The 18,047-nt window shown below is 42.1% G+C and overlaps 1 protein-coding gene across 1 annotated transcript in view; it reads right to left on the bottom strand.

Moving 5' to 3' along the window:
* Window positions 1-7,532: 7,532 nt before the first annotated feature.
* The window catches only part of LOC122789348 (glutamine--fructose-6-phosphate aminotransferase [isomerizing] 1-like), a gene marked incomplete in the record, with an annotated part of 1,275,423 nt that continues 1,264,908 nt past the window's right edge, over window positions 7,533-18,047 (bottom strand). Inside the window, 1 exon segment of the mRNA XM_044056728.1 lies at window positions 7,533-8,078. Within this exon segment, the coding sequence (XP_043912663.1) occupies window positions 7,950-8,078 (129 nt within the window).

Genomic DNA, 18,047 nt, shown 5'->3' on the forward strand with positions numbered 1-18,047 from the left:
AAAATAAGATGGCTGGACTGTAACTTCTGATATGGACTGTAAACTCTGATAGTGCTTCAGCTTACTTTCTTAAATACAACAATGATGAAAATGACAAGATGCAATACTCAGCAAAGGTACTCAAACAGACATAATGATTAGTTTACTGTAGTAAATCCTTGTGTTTTATGTATATGTTGCTTTTAATATTTTCTGTAAACCAGCTGTTGATTGTTTACTTACTTTTGTAAATTATAATCTGTAGAACATGTGGAGCTTTTCTCCCCGGGCCTCTGCTGAAAAAGGGCTACTTAGTTCAGTCGGACAAACTCTGTCAACAAATGTAAAATAAAAATAAATAACAAATAAGTGAAATTAGTTCAAATATTTTGCTCTAAAATATGAATAATACAGTTTCTTCCAGGGAGGTATTACTAACCGTCACATGCGTCCTATTAATGAGTGATAATACATTATACACCTAAAAGGTGCACAAAGATAACCATGAAGAGTACTTTACCTGCCACCTGCTAAGGAAACATACAGACAGTTCCATTATATTAGACATAACCTGTACACTAAATGACAAAACATTCAGATTACATACATTTATCAAACATGTCCTTCAAAGCTCACAATATGTCAGTTTGCTCACATACAACAATTTTCAAAGTTTGTTGATTTCAAGGGAGAATGCAAACTGGTTATCAATTCCAAGCTTGAATGTGCTCTTGACACGTACATTTTGTTTTAAAAAACTAAGCTTTATTAACATTTTGTAAACTAAATAATATCCAGCACCTCATTTTAGTGTAATGATAAAGTCTGCTCTGATCAAATTCACCATCAGTTTATTCTTGCCCATGAAGTACTGTGAAAAGGCTCTTTTCCTACCTAGATAAGAGAGTTAGCAAAGATTGTGTAACAGGATGCTGAAAAACATGTCTCCACAAGGAACCAAACCTGCAGTATTCAACGTACCAGGTTCACTGCACTGTTAAAAGTTCATTTTATAGAATCATCGAAGTATCCTTTGGTTTAGAAAAGACAGTATGAAGTACGTAAATCCTTCCACAAACGAAATTTTCATGGCGATACATATTCTGCTTCCACCTTTCTTAATCTCTTGTTGTCATCAACCTTCATGTACAAGAATGCAAATTGCAATGAAGTCGACAGGAAATGTAAGAACCAAGTGACCCAGTGTGGCCATTTCAGGAGTATCCACAGCATCAGCACCAATAATAAAAAGAAAAGAAAAGAAAATGTCAACAGACATGTGAGAAACAGTTAAAAAAAATCAATCTAATTCAGTCAAACTATTGTGCCCACAACACTAAAGCAAAAAGAAAAAAACAAACAAAAAAAAAAAAGCCACCAAAACAGAAAACCATCAAGATGTATGTACTTGTTTTTAGAATGTTTGGGTTAACCGTAAGCCATTTGTGATCAAAACTATAATGCGGATTTGCTGTTTTCTATTTAAAAACAGGGGCAGCTCTACCTGGAAAATTAATTTCTCTACAAGATACAGCAATGTCGGAGTTTACGCAACAAGAGTTTGGGGGCTCATTGGGTAGCAAGGGGCAACCCCACCCTCTAAAAAATAAAAGTAAAACAGCAAGTTTCAATAGCTGTTGTTTCATTTGACAGTTGAGTAACGGTACTAGCAGATCAAGCTTTAGTCACAGATTCATATTTCTGGACTTTGATTTTTATTGCTACACTTATTTTATTTAGTTATTGATTTTGCATTTGTTAACTGGGGAGTGCAGTTGCAAAATCCTATTTTTTTATTAAAGTCCCAAGGAGATAATTACATAATGAGAATTAGAATTAACAAGGCAAGCTAGAACTATAGTAACAAAATATTCCGTTTTATAACATTAATTTTCCAAGAAAAGCAGAATTAACAAGGCAAGCTAACACTGTATCAACATAAAATATTCAGCTTTACAACAATTTAACAGCAGGATTTGATTCATGTGGGGGAAGAAAACAGATAAGTTAACCAAGTGAACTAATGATAATTTTTAAACACTATACAATACGCAGTTTTATACAAACATACAAGTATGTGTCCAGGTAGAAAAAGAAGTAAAACAGTTATAGGACCATGTGCCAAGAGGCTTGCTAAGACCAGAATCTGAAATCATTTGAGTAAAATGGCTACAGCAGAAAATGCAATACAATGTCAAGAAAATCAGAAGTACATAATAAATCAGAGGCAAATATTACAGGAATAAGTCAGAAGAGAAAATGTAACACCTTAAGTATGGACTAACAGGAAATTTTGGGTAATGGTAAAAAAATGGGAAGAGTTGGGAAATTATAGGTAATGCTAAAAATGGGAATAGATGTGTACAGTAGAAATTAGTTGTACTAGGATAAGGAACAAAGTGATGGATACTCCCAGCAGAGATATGTTATCAATAATCTGTGTGATAAATTTGAAATGATAAAATTAAATCAGATTCTGAATGGATTACATGAAAGCCTTATCCACAGCTGCATATCCAATTTTTGCAGACGTAGGTATTTACTAGGGATTTCGATATCTGTTTGCTTTGTGTGTTTCTTATCTCTGGAGAGAGCTTATTTCAGAGTTTTCCAACAGACTGTACAAATGGACTGTCTGTGTCTACTGACTGCTACAATGATATGAATAAGGTGAAGTATGGACTTCGGGGATCTGAAGAAGGTATCTACTACATGGCTGTATTACCAGGGATGGACAGTTAAATTTGTATAGTAATTTATGAATCCGGTATATTTGAGAAGCTATAAAGAGACGGCTGAATTTAAGCTAGACCAGCTCCTGATGTAAGTGGCAATGGTGGCTTTGACCATGTCCTGAAGTGATTTAGGTATTGTATATGATGGTTATAGCTTTTTTAGAAGAAGACATGTTATATTAGTCTAGAGCTGGAAAGAGCATACACAAAGGAGGGAAACAGATAAGATTTGGCTGTGGGAACTCCTGTGATAGATAGTTATAGATAGAGATAACACAAGACAATCTAGCCCATATTAACCAAAGCAAAACAGTATAAATTACAATCCATGTTCAAGCTGAGGAAACATATTTGAAAGAGAAAGAAAAATGTAAAGACATGACAAAGTAGGAAAATTAGAATAAAGATAAACTTTAGTTTATGTAAGAGGAACTCATTTTCTGAACAAAATGGTTACATTATAGGAGTTTTGTACACTTATACATTGAAGTTAAACATTTAGGACTTGACAGCAAAACATTTAGTTATGTACTTACCATAACTTTAGATGTTTGGGATCCATCTCGCCTACATTCTGTACTGATGGGTTCGGAGCCAATCCTCGGCTTCGACTCGGCACGCTATACTATAGAGCGAAGTCTCTAATTGGCTGAGCTATTCTACATCCCAGGATGCACCATCACTACTTCCCCAGATCTTGTTTGTCCGCACACATGCACACAGTCATAGACAGTTGAAATAACATTGCCAGGTGTTTCAAGATGAAAAGTACAGTTTTGTACCTACCATAAATGTAGATGTTCGAGGATTCCCTTGCTGCAGTCCTGACAATTGGGTATAGTCCGCGTCCCAGTCGGCCCGAATACCAGAGTATAAGGCTGACGTCGGTCATGGCGCCTTAGACTGACGCCAGTACGTCAGGGTACTAATGCGCATGACCGACGTCATTTCCTCAGTCTTTTCTTGCCCCAGATGTCAGAAGACCCAAAAAGACAAGTCCCAAAAACAACCTGCCCAAAAAACATGTACAATATATACAGTAATATATACAAAAAATATAAGCATGTAAACTCACCTACACAACCACCCTGAAACACAGAGGGGAAGGAGGGAGGGTAAATTGGACTGCAGCAAGGGAATCCTCGAACATCTACATTTATGGTAGGTACAAAACTGTACTATGTTCTTCGTCTTCCCTTGCTGCAGTCCTGACAATTGGGTAGAATCCCAAAGCAGAGGTAAGGGAGGCTGGCAAATTATAAAGTAGCAGGAGCTGACAACATGCCTTGTAAAACAGCTGTGGCGAAACCAGCTCTAGTCTTAGAGTATATAGGCAGGTGATAATGCCTAGAGAAAGTATGCACTGAACTCCAAGTAGCTGCTTCCAGAATATCCTTAGTTGCCACCCCCCTTAGAAATGCTGTTGAAGTGGCAGTAGCCCTAGTGGAATGAGGCCTAATCCCAGCTGGAACCTGTTTGCCATGATGGGAATAACAAAATGCAATGCAAAAGCCAATCCACCTAGAAATAGTTTGTTTTGACACAGGCTTGCCCTGTGAACTTAAAGCAAAAGAAACAAGTAACTGCTGAGACTGCCTAAAATCTTTAGTCCTGCTCAAATAATAACGCAATTGCCTGTGTACATCTAAAGTGTGCAAAATCTTTTCCCTTTATTTTGAGGATCTGCAAAACGTAGGCAAATGAATAGTTTGGTTTAAAGCCACACTAGAAACCACCTTAGGCATAAAGGAAGGATTAGTACGTAATGATACCCTGTCCTTATGGAAAATCAAAAAGGGCTCTACTGCCATAAGGGCCTGCAACTCAGACACCCTTCTTGCAGAAGTAATAGCCAACAGAAAAGCAGTCTTCCATGACAAATATTTCAATTCAGCAGTAGCTGCAGGCTCAAAAGGTTGTAGAGTAAGTTTTCCAACACAAAATTGAGATCCCAAGCAGGAGTAGGAGCTCTACGTGGGGTCTTATATTCTTTGCCCCTCTAAGAAACTGCTTGAACAAAGGATGCGAAACAAAGGTGGGTCACAATCATAGTGAGCTGAAATTGCTGCAGCATGAATCTTTATGGAAGAGAAAGACAAACCTTTGTCCAATAATTCAGTAAGATATTGAAGAGCCACACTCAAATTAGGCTCTGAAATCTCCAAATTCTTTGCTGTACTCCAAAATAAAAATCTCTTCCATTTTTCATGCACACTCTCCTAGTACTAGGCCTCTAGCTTCCATAATCACATTTAAAACTTGTTGAGGAAGCTGAGACCTACCATGCTTCAACACAGAATATGCCAAGCTGTGAGATGAAGAGATTGAAGCTTGACATTGAGCAGATGACCGTCCTTCTGAGATAACAGATGAGGAATCAGAGGTAAAGGCCATGGAGGCTTCTTTACAAGACTCCTTAGAAGTGGGTACCAGTGTTGCCGAGGCCAATCTGGAGCTATCAAAATCATCCTTGGCCTGTCCTGTCTGACCTTAGTAATACCTTTGGAAGAAGAGGTAGAGGTGGAAAGGCATAGACATGAAGGTTTTTCCAACTGAAAGACAGAGCATCCACTTTCCAAGCTGAGTGATGAAACCCCTTTGTGCAATACTTTGGCAGCTGGTGGTTTAGTGGAGAAGCTTAACAGATCTATGTCTGGAGTTCCCCATGACACTGTCAATTTCTGAAATACATGAAGATCCAGTTTCCACTCGTGGGGATCCATGATTTGTCTGCTTAATACATCTGCTAGGGAGTTCTGTGCTCCTGGCAGAAACCTTGCCTGAAGAGTCAGTTGCAGGCTTAACGCAGTCTCCCATAAAATCATTGCTTGCCTGCATAGAGGATAAGAATGTGTTCCCCCTTGCTTGTTGATGTACCACATGACAGTTGTGTTGTCTGTCAGAATCAACACCTGCCCTGGAAGAAGTAACTCCTTGAACGCCATCAATGCAAACTGGACTGCTAACATCTCCTTCATGTTGATATGTAGATGCTGTAGTCTGGCAGGCCACTTGTCTTGTATCCACTTTCCATTTAGATGAGCTCCCCAAGCAGTGTCCGAGGCATCTGTCGTTAAAATCTGACTCGCCTCTGGCCGGGTCACAGAGAGTCCCTTGTTTAGGTGACATTCCTGAGCCCACCACAAGAATTCCTTTTGAAGGCAAGGTATTATTTGAATGACAGTGTCCAAATCTTGGCAGTGCTGTGTCCATACATTTTGAGATACCATTGCAGCTTCCTCATATGCAGTTTGGCATTGGGAAGCACCAGAATACAAGATGCCATGAACCCTAATGCTTGAAGGACTGTCCTTGCAGTCAGCACGGACTGATGAGATAGTTGATGGAAGTAAAGTGACAGACTCTTTTGTTTGTCCGGGGTTAAAAAGGCCATCTGGGCTGCTGTATTCAGTCTCACACCCAGAAAGCACATGTCTTGAGAGGGTACTAGACTGGACTTTATTTCGTTCACAGAATACCCTAGGCATCTTAGCAGGACTGTAGATGGCTAAAATAAGTCAAGAATTCCATAGGGAGTACTGAATAAGTGATCCTCTGGAAAGCTAAACAAGGTGCAATTTATGTGGTAATATAGAATTATACATGGCAGCATTTTGTACAAGTAATAGATCAGCCTTTTACATTAAGTGCCTAAAATAAAGTTTGATGAGAAGTGATAAGGTGTAATTACCATGTTGGTAAACAGTAAAGAGTTCCCAATTGTAATAGGGAGGAATTCCATAGGGAGTACTGAATAAGTGATCCTCTGAGAAAGCTAAACAATGGCTTGCAATGTTTATCTGGGTAATATAGAACAATACTACTGGCAGCAGCTTTTTGCACAAGTAATAGATCAGCCTTTTACATTAAGTGCCTACAAAATAAAGGTTCACGATGAGAAGTGATAAGGTGTAATTAACCACTGCTACATAAAACAGTTCCTTAATAACTATTGTAATCTATGGGATTGGAGTGGCGGGAAAAGAGGGTGAAATGTGTATTATCTTTCCATAAATTAAAAGCAGGTTCATGTAGGAGATGCATACTTACTTTAAGATGAAAAGATTCACTGACACAAGGCTTTCAGGAAGTCAGCAATGATTATTCTAATCCACACTGGTCTATATTTTAATTATACTTTGCTGTAAATGGACACTTTTTCCTATGTAAAACCAGACTTCTGTGATCCAGGACGTAATTGGTGACTTAATCTGTTAAAAGTTCACAACCTTTCATTACCTGCAATCTGAAAATAAGATGGCTGGACTGTAACTTCTGATATGGACTGTAAACTCTGATAGTGCTTCAGCTTACTTTCTTAAATACAACAATGATGAAAATGACAAGATGCAATACTCAGCAAAGGTACTCAAACAGACATAATGATTAGTTTACTGTAGTAAATCCTTGTGTTTTATGTATATGTTGCTTTTAATATTTTCTGTAAACCAGCTGTTGATTGTTTACTTACTTTTGTAAATTATAATCTGTAGAACATGTGGAGCTTTTCTCCCCGGGCCTCTGCTGAAAAAGGGCTACTTAGTTCAGTCGGACAAACTCTGTCAACAAATGTAAAATAAAAATAAATAACAAATAAGTGAAATTAGTTCAAATATTTTGCTCTAAAATATGAATAATACAGTTTCTTCCAGGGAGGTATTACTAACCGTCACATGCCCTATTAATGAGTGATAATACATTATACACCTAAAGGTGCACAAAGATAACCATGAAGAGTACTTTACCTGCCACCTGCTAAGGAAACATACAGACAGTTCCATTATATTAGACATAACCTGTACACTAAATGACAAAACATTCAGATTACATACATTTATCAAACATGTCCTTCAAAGCTCACAATATGTCAGTTTGCTCACATACAACAATTTTCAAAGTTTGTTGATTTCAAGGGAGAATGCAAACTGGTTATCAATTCCAAGCTTGAATGTGCTCTTGACACGTACATTTTGTTTTAAAAAACTAAGCTTTATTAACATTTTGTAAACTAAATAATATCCAGCACCTCATTTTAGTGTAATGATAAAGTCTGCTCTGATCAAATTCACCATCAGTTTATTCTTGCCCATGAAGTACTGTGAAAAGGCTCTTTTCCTACCTAGATAAGAGAGTTAGCAAAGATTGTGTAACAGGATGCTGAAAAACATGTCTCCACAAGGAACCAAACCTGCAGTATTCAACGTACCAGGTTCACTGCACTGTTAAAAGTTCATTTTATAGAATCATCGAAGTATCCTTTGGTTTAGAAAAGACAGTATGAAGTGCGAAATCCTTCCACAAACGAAATTTTCTTGGCGATACATATTCTGCTTCCACCTTTCTTAATCTCTTGTTGTCATCAACCTTCATGTACAAGAATGCAAATTGCAATGAAGTCGACAGGAAATGTAAGAACCAAGTGACCCAGTGTGGCCATTTCAGGAGTATCCACAGCATCAGCACCAATAATAAAAAGAAAAGAAAAGAAAATGTCAACAGACATGTGAGAAACAGTTAAAAAAAATCAATCTAATTCAGTCAAACTATTGTGCCCACAACACTAAAGCAAAAAGAAAAAAACAAACAAAAAAAAAAAAGCCACCAAAACAGAAAACCATCAAGATGTATGTACTTGTTTTTAGAATGTTTGGGTTAACCGTAAGCCATTTGTGATCAAAACTATAATGCGGGATTTGCTGTTTTCTATTTAAAAACAGGGGCAGCTCTACCTGGAAAATTAATTTCTCTACAAGATACAGCAATGTCGGAGTTTACGCAACAAGAGTTTGGGGGCTCATTGGGTAGCAAGGGGCAACCCCACCCTCTAAAAAATAAAAGTAAAACAGCAAGTTTCAATAGCTGTTGTTTCATTTGACAGTTGAGTAACGGTACTAGCAGATCAAGCTTTAGTCACAGATTCATATTTCTGGACTTTGATTTTTATTGCTACACTTATTTTATTTAGTTATTGATTTTGCATTTGTTAACTGGGGAGTGCAGTTGCAAAATCCTATTTTTTTATTAAAGTCCCAAGGAGATAATTACATAATGAGAATTAGAATTAACAAGGCAAGCTAGAACTATAGTAACAAAATATTCCGTTTTATAACATTAATTTTCCAAGAAAAGCAGAATTAACAAGGCAAGCTAACACTGTATCAACATAAAATATTCAGCTTTACAACAATTTAACAGCAGGATTTGATTCATGTGGGGGAAGAAAACAGATAAGTTAACCAAGTGAACTAATGATAATTTTTAAACACTATACAATACGCAGTTTTATACAAACATACAAGTATGTGTCCAGGTAGAAAAAGAAGTAAAACAGTTATAGGACCATGTGCCAAGAGGCTTGCTAAGACCAGAATCTGAAATCATTTGAGTAAAATGGCTACAGCAGAAAATGCAATACAATGTCAAGAAAATCAGAAGTACATAATAAATCAGAGGCAAATATTACAGGAATAAGTCAGAAGAGAAAATGTAACACCTTAAGTATGGACTAACAGGAAATTTTGGGTAATGGTAAAAAAATGGGAAGAGTTGGGAAATTATAGGTAATGCTAAAAATGGGAATAGATGTGTACAGTAGAAATTAGTTGTACTAGGATAAGGAACAAAGTGATGGATACTCCCAGCAGAGATATGTTATCAATAATCTGTGTGATAAATTTGAAATGATAAAATTAAATCAGATTCTGAATGGATTACATGAAAGCCTTATCCACAGCTGCATATCCAATTTTTGCAGGCGTGTATTTACTAGGGATTTCGATATCTGTTTGCTTTGTGTGTTTCTTATCTCTGGAGAGAGCTTATTTCAGAGTTTTCCAACAGACTGTACAAATGGACTGTCTGTGTCTACTGACTGCTACAATGATATGAATAAGGTGAAGTATGGACTTCGGGGATCTGAAGAAGGTATCTACTACATGGCTGTATTACCAGGGATGGACAGTTAAATTTGTATAGTAATTTATGAATCCGGTATATTTGAGAAGCTATAAAGAGACGGCTGAATTTAAGCTAGACCAGCTCCTGATGTAAGTGGCAATGGTGGCTTTGACCATGTCCTGAAGTGATTTAGGTATTGTATATGATGGTTATAGCTTTTTTAGAAGAAGACATGTTATATTAGTCTAGAGCTGGAAAGAGCATACACAAAGGAGGGAAACAGATAAGATTTGGCTGTGGGAACTCCTGTGATAGATAGTTATAGATAGAGATAACACAAGACAATCTAGCCCATATTAACCAAAGCAAAACAGTATAAATTACAATCCATGTTCAAGCTGAGGAAACATATTTGAAAGAGAAAGAAAAATGTAAAGACATGACAAAGTAGGAAAATTAGAATAAAGATAAACTTTAGTTTATGTAAGAGGAACTCATTTTCTGAACAAAATGGTTACATTATAGGAGTTTTGTACACTTATACATTGAAGTTAAACATTTAGGACTTGACAGCAAAACATTTAGTTATGTACTTACCATAACTTTAGATGTTTGGGATCCATCTCGCCTACATTCTGTACTGATGGGTTCGGAGCCAATCCTCGGCTTCGACTCGGCACGCTATACTATAGAGCGAAGTCTCTAATTGGCTGAGCTATTCTACATCCCAGGATGCACCATCACTACTTCCCCAGATCTTGTTTGTCCGCACACATGCACACAGTCATAGACAGTTGAAATAACATTGCCAGGTGTTTCAAGATGAAACGGCTAAACTGAACCATCCGGTCTCTTCTGATCTCCAAGGCAGGGGGAAGGAGGGTGGGTTATTAGGAATGGCGAGATGGATCCCAAACATCTAAAGTTATGGTAAGTACATAACTAAAAGATGTTATGTGATCCTATCTCGCCTACATTCTGTACTGATGGGACAGCGGCCCTAGCACCTGATTCCTGGGTGGCTCACTGGAAAACACTCCTGAGAACTGTGGAACCGAAGGAAGCTCGCCCCCGAGATGCCACATCCAATTTGTAATGAGAAATGAAGGTGTGAGGAGAAGACCAGGTAGCCGCAGCACAAATGTCACTAATGGCAAGCTTGGAATGAAAGGCTGTCGAAGTAGCCATAGCCCTTGTAGAATGAGCTTTCACAGTGGTTGTAAGCTCTCTATTAGAAAGAAAGTAAGTATGACTGATACAGTCTCTGATCCACTTGGCAATAGTGACCTTCGTGACGGCTTTGCCCAATTTACTGTCCGAAAAGGACACAAACAACTGATCTGTTTTCCGTGTTTGGTGCGTCCTATCTAAGTAGAAACGCAATTGCCTGTGAACATCCAATGAATGGAAGATGTATTCCGCTCTGTCTGAGTAGTTGGGGAAGAAAACTGGGAGTTCCAATGACTGTTGAAGACAAAAACAAGAACAAACTTTGGGAACAAAGGATGGATTAGGCCTGAGGGATACTCTATCCTTGTGAAAAACCAGGTACGGTGGTTTGACACATAGGGCTTGAAGTTCCGAAACTCTTCTGGCTGATGTGATTGCCACCAAAAAGGCAGTCTTCCAAGAAAGAAATTTCAAGTCACAAGTTGCTGCCGGTTCGAAGGGGGAAGAGGTCAAAGCACCTAATACGAAATTAAGATCCCACGGTGGAGCGGGATGAGAAATTGGAGGTCGTAGCAGCCCAGCACCTTTCATGAAGGCTTTACACAACTTATTGCTCATCAAAGGTGGGTCTATACTTTCATGAAAATTAGAAATAGCTGCCAATTGAACCTTGATGATAGAGACCGACGAACCTTGATTGAATAAGGAAGCTAAAAATTTCAAAACTTCTGACACCGGGGCAGTAATGGGATCTAATCCCCGGAGTTGGGCCCAAATGGCGAATCTCTTCCATTTGCTGTTATACATTTTATTAGTCGAATTCTTGTGGGCCGAGGACAAGATATGTATGACTTCCGTGTCCAAAACCTGGTTCCTGACTATGGTCGGAAGTGGAGGAGCCAAGCTGTTAACCTCAACGAGTGAAGGGACTGATGAAGCTGTCCCGACTGGTGGATCAAGAGATTTGGAATCTGGTCCAGGAACCATGGACCATCCAGTGCGTATTTCCGAAGAAAGGGCAGCCAGACTTGACGAGGCCAGTATGGGGCAACTAAAATCATCTTGCACTGCAAGTGAATCGCCTTCTGGATCACCCTGGGAAGAAGGGGAACCGGTGGAAAGGCGTACAGTAGGCCGGTGGGCCAAGCTTGGACTAGGGCGTCCTTGGGAAACCCCCCCAGAACTGGGGTGAGAGAGAAGAACTGTAGACATTTCGTGTTGAGAGGAGTTGCAAAGAGGTCGCAACAAGGAGTTCCCCATCTTCTGAAGATCTGAGTTGCCACTCTGTCGTTCAGAGACCACACTGCAAGGGAGAGAATAGTTCTGCTCAGTCTGTCGGCTATCACATTGGATCTCCCCAGAATGTTTGTTGCTACCAAGAAACGGTTGGTTGCAATAGCCCAATCCCATACTTTCATGGCCTCTCTGCAAATGGGTTAGGACCTGGTCCCTCCCTGCTTGTTCAGGTACCAGACTACTGACATGTTGTCGGACTGAATGGCAATCATGCCCTGGGGGAGGTAACTGTGTAGTGCTTGTAGCGATAGAAGCACCGCCCTCATCTCCAGTATGTTGATGTGTAGGGAACTCTCGTCGGGGTGCCACTTGCCTTGGACTGACCTGCCCAGGTAATGTCCCCCCCACCCCATCTGGGAGGCGTCCGTAGTCAAGGTGGCCACTGGAGGTGGAGGAACGAAGGGTCGCCCCTGATCCAGGTTGGAGGAAAGAAGCCACCAACGGAGGTCCTGTTTGCATGTCTCCGTGATCATAATGAGGTGACAGAGGGAGATCCTGATACGACCACTGGACTGATAGGAGCCACTGGAGAATCCTCATATGCAATCTTGCTAAGGGAACTAGGAGAACGGTACCCGACATGGAACCCAACAGTTGTAGGACCATCTTTGCTGGGGCTCGGCGTTTGAAGAGCAATGCTCGGACTTGAGATTGTAATATTTCTATCCTCTCTGTAGGAAGACAGACCCACATTTTTTTTGAGTCTATCTCTACTCCAATAAATTGTATGCACTGAGATGGCAGCAACACAGACTTTTCCCAACTGAAGGTGATTCCTAGGGAGTTGCCTAGAGATATAGTGGCTGTAAGGTTCTGTAAGAGTAGATGCCTGGAAGTGGCAGTTAGGAGCCAGTCGTCTAGGTATGGAAACACCTGGAATCCTAGACTTCTCAGGTGAGCAGTCACCACCGCCAAACATTTGGTGAACACCCTGGGGGCTGTGGTGAGACCAAAGGGCAGTGCGCGGAACTGGAAATGACCGTCTCCCAGGCTGAAGTGCAAGTGTCTCCTGGACGCCTGATCTATCAGGATATGATAATAGGCGTCCTTGAGATCTATGGAGCACATCCAAACACCTTCCTCCAGCAGCGGGAGAATGGATTGTAAGGTGATCATCCGGAACTTGGACTTCTTGACAGAACGGTTAAGCTTGCTGAGATCCAAGATGGGCTTCATGTCCCCGGTCTTTTTGGGCACCAAAAAGAATCTCGAAGTGCCTAATCCGGTCTGGTCTTCGGGGACTGGTTGGATGACTCCTTTTTGAAGCAGCTTTGAAATTTCGATAGATGCGAGATTCCGTTGACTGGGTGGTGGGTCCGGGATTTTCCGGGATGATGGGGGGGCTGAGAAAAGGGGATGTTGTAACCTCCGGCAATGATCCGGAGCACCCATCGGTCCTGAGTGATATTCTCCCAGGCCTTTAGGTGCCTCAACGACCCCCGACTGGCTCCGGAGCGGCGCAGTCAGGCAATCCTTCAGGGATGCTGGAAGGTTGAGGAGCCACGAAAGGACTCGCGGTCTCCAGTGTTGCGGGGGCCTCTGCCGCCTCTGGGGGGCGTCTTCCTGAAAAATTTCCCCCTCTGCCTCTAGAAGGGGATCATCCTGCTGTGAGGGGTAAGTCTTCTGAGATTTATGGAACCACATTTTCCCCCCTCTTCTAGCCTTGGGATAAGGCCGGAAGGGAGTGGAAAACCGTGCCCCCATGGCAGTCAAAGTCTTACCCTCTTGTTCACAGCGGGTCAAAGTGTCCTTTACCTTGGGTCCAAACAAGGAGGACCCATCAAAGGGAGCGTCGGCAAAGGAAGACTTGAAGGCCTCCGCAAAATGACACAGGCGGAGCCAGGCTTGCCTCCGTAGAGCAACACCTGTACCTGCCGCTCTACTCGCCCCTTCGGCCACATAGGAAATGAGCCTCATGGACGAGTTCGATATTGATGATAGAGTAGCCAACTGAGAGCTAACCGTCTGGGCCAACTGCTCAGGTAGGTTACCGGAGAGGGTATCTGAAAGTTCCTTGACCAGATCCCTCTGAAGTCTGGTGAAGTGCGTCAGGTAATTCAGAGACCTTAAAGCAAAGGCTGCTGAAGTAAGGGTGCGCTTCCCATACCGATCCATACTCCTGGACTCTTTATTAGGAGGATGGACATACGTCGAAGCCTCTGCCACATCTTGCTGGGTAGCAGATGCCACCACCAGGGCATCTATGGCCACACCTTTAGATAAATTCCTTTTCAGGGGGGGGCTGACAGAAATTTATTTGGGCGAGCTGGCACCGGTTCCACAGAATCCGGGTACTCCCACGCCCTTCGAGAGATCAAATCCAGGAGCTCATCGAAGGGCGGAGACACCCAGGAGGTGGAAGGCTGAGCCCCGAAGGCCTTGAGGAATACCGACTCCTCAGCGGAAGGGGGTTTGGACTGCCAGTCGCCTCGTTGCTTGAGGATTTCTAAGATGTCCACAAAGGAGACATCATCCGAGGACGACTTGGGGGACCCCTCCGCATCATCGAGGTCGGTGTCCGTGGTGAGAGACTCATCAGGCGAGTCGACGTGCTTCCTCTTACACTGTCTCTTCCTGGGAGGTTCCTCCGAAGAAGCCTCGGAAGGACCCCAATGGGGGTGACCTCAGGCCCCAGGGCTCCGCTGTCTTGAGACAGGGGAACAACAAAGGAACTAGTCTCCGTGCCAAGGGAAGGTGCCGGAGAGATGGTGGAGGTAGTCAAGGAAGATTTGGCCAAGGCACTCCTCATGGCCCTGAAGGCCGGACCCCCCCCCCCCGAGTCCTGGGAAGGTCCAACCCCCGAGGCCACAACAGTAGACGGCACTCCCGCAGCCGACGCACCGACAGGGAGGCTCGGAACTGAAAGCATCGGACCCGAAGCGTCACCCCCGGGGCCGACCGAGGAGGTCCGTGTACTGAACTCCGACCCGAAGGTCGGGGTTGGGGTAAGGGTCGGAACCGACCCGAAAACCTCCACCGGCTCCACCAGCATCGACTCCAACGGTGCCGAGGCTGTTGGAGGAGGAACCAAGACAACAGGGTGGACCATCGGCTCCGGAGCCGACTGGGCTGGAGCCGAGACTAACTTTTGGAAGACTGGAGACTGAAACGGCCTTTAAAGCACCCTGTCAATATCCGAATCGGATATCCTCGAGGACCGAGAAGAGACCGATCGGACCAGAGTTGACTTCTCCGCCGGTTCCGAAAGATTAGGGGACCGGCTCCGAATAGTCTCAAGCAGTATCGGCGCCGAGGGAGATTCCACCAGCACCAAAATTTCCCTCAGAGCCGACGGGGACTTCGGCACCGAGGTGGAAGAGTCTGAGCGAGCGACCTTTCTCGGCTCCGAAACCAATGGAGCCGAAGAAGGTGACCCGCCTCTCGATGCTCGAGCGCTCGGCTCCGAAGACAGAGGAGTCGAGGCTGGAGGCATCGAGGCAGACCGTTCCGATCTCGGCTCCGAAGTCCGTGGAGCCGATGGAGAAGCCTGCCTTGATTTCTTAGCTGCCTGCTCCGACGGACTGGTCGGAGCCGAAGACTTCTTCTTCCTGGAAGGAGAGGGGGAAGAAGATAAAGCCTCTTCAAAAGAAGGGGTGATGAGCCCCTTCAGTATCAATTTGTTTTTCCTCTCTTGGAGGACACGAGAAGAAAAGGCGTGACACACACTACACGACTCTTGAAGGTGTTTAGGACCTAAGCAATACACACATAGTGAATGGTCATCCGTGACTAACATCTTGTACCCACACTTGGTACATTTTTTAAAGCCCGAAGGACTATGCTCCTTCGACATCTCTACAGACACGCTCAAAAAAACAGAACAAGAAAAAACTACCACAAAGGGACAAATCCCTCTAACTTAAACAGGATAGGCCCACAGGTAGACACTACAACACCGCTTTAGCAGAGCGCGAGGGCAAGGCCCCTCTAACTAAAACGGGACCTTGACGCTAGAAGAATATAAATTACTACACAAAAGTCAAGTAAATCACAATGTAAGACACACTAGAAGTAAAGCGCGAGGAAACCCTTCCTAAATAAAGCAGGAACCTAGCGCTAACAAAATCTACACAAATTCTCACAAAAAAACACTTATAAATGACAAGTAGCTGTTAAAACAGCTTTTGGGTGAAAAATTAGGAATTTTCTGACAGAAAATTAGTCAGTAAATAGTACTTAGCCCAGCCAAGTCGAGACCACATCTATTGCTATGAAGCAGCAAACGAGATCTGGGGAAGTAGTGGTGGTGCATCCTGGGATGTAGAATAGCTCAGACAATTAGAGACTTCGCTCTATAGTATAGCGTGCCGAGTCGGAGCCGAGGATCGGCTCCGAACCCATCAGTACAGAATGTAGGCGAGATAGGATCACATAACATCATTGTATTATATGTACTCATGGTATCCAAACATAAAGGACTTCTAAAGCAGGCCCAAAAAATGTCATCTCAATACAATGCTCTGCACTCACTAAGAAATTCTCAGAATACACATTCAAAGAAACCAAAAAGTTCCACAACCCAGTCTAGAATAATTCTTGGGGATATATATCCACTCATTCTTGGGATATATATCCACTGACAAAGTCCCACTCTCAGGCTAAACCACGAAAACCTCAAACTAAACTGTTTTGTTAAAACATTTATTTTATTATAAACCATCTTTACCTTTGCGACTTTCTAAATAAGTCAATAAGGATAAAATCCTAGAGATGTAACTGTGTTCAAAAGGGGAAAGGATGCAGAGCAAAAAAGGACAAACTTTGTGATGACACAAAAGATATTCAAGCAAGAACTCACCACAACAGCTGAACTTCAGCTCTTTGCTGTGGGTGAGAAATATGACATTTACTCTTCTTGCGTCTTCTATGGGACTTTTTCTTTAAACACGGAGTTGTTGCATTTGAGTTGTTGCATTTGAACTAGGCATACTCTCTTATTCCACCCTGACACATCCTTGTTCCAGGGGGAAAAAAATGCACCTCAGAAAAACAGGCACTGAATCCAGATATCCAAAAAAACACACACAAAACGCTGGATAAAAGACTTTATCAAACAAGCAAAGCTTTCGGGTAGAACCCTTCTTCAATACTAAGTTAGTATTGAAGAAGGGTTCTACCCGAAAGCTTTGCTTGTTTGATAAAGTCTTTTATCCAACGTTTTGTGTGTGGTTTTTTTTTTTGGAAAAAATATGCACCACCAGGGTCCCTAATTCTTGGATCCTATCTGAAAATGGGAATGCTTGTAAACAACAATCAAAGTTATAAAACTGTTAACTTACATACAGCACAGCTGGAGAGATGCAGGCCATAAAAGGTAGCTTGAATACAGGGACAGAAGAAGTACAAGCCAATACTGGCATCACACCATTACAGGTCTAAGCCAGGCTTTAAACAGAACTGGTGAATGCAGCTGTCCCACCTACATCCACTCAGCCATTTTTTTTTCCACCAGCTGGTAACAGCTTTCCCCTAGCAAGGGAGTCAGCAAGGGTTTACTATAACATCTGCAAACGTCATTTAGACGAATGCAATGATTTCCGACAAATATTGTCGGAAATCAAAACACCGAGCAACCAAAATATTGAACGGAGCATTTCAGCAATGTCGAATATCGACTTTGCTGAAATACTCACATCTGCCCACAACTAACAATAATGTTTCCAGGGGGGGCAAGCCCCCCTGCACCCCCCCTACTTATACATACTAACTCCGAGATCGCACTACAGTGAGGGTAAGGGGACATTTCCTGATCCCCACTATAGTGCGATCTGAACTGCAATGTTGAAGCTGACAATAGCGGCTGTTCGCTCATGTCAGCTTCGACATTGATCAGTTTGAGAAAATGATTTTCACACATATTCGATCGTCTAAATGACAATCGAATATGTGATAGTATACTGTCAGGACCTCTGGGGACTTTCTCTACCATCACTAGCATCACAAATAGAAAATTAAGTGACAGGTTATCTG

The sequence above is a fragment of the Protopterus annectens genome, chromosome 14.part0, assembly GCF_019279795.1.
Source record: "Protopterus annectens isolate FY-2018-M chromosome 14.part0, PAN1.0, whole genome shotgun sequence".
Taxonomy (NCBI): Eukaryota; Metazoa; Chordata; order Ceratodontiformes; family Protopteridae; genus Protopterus; species Protopterus annectens.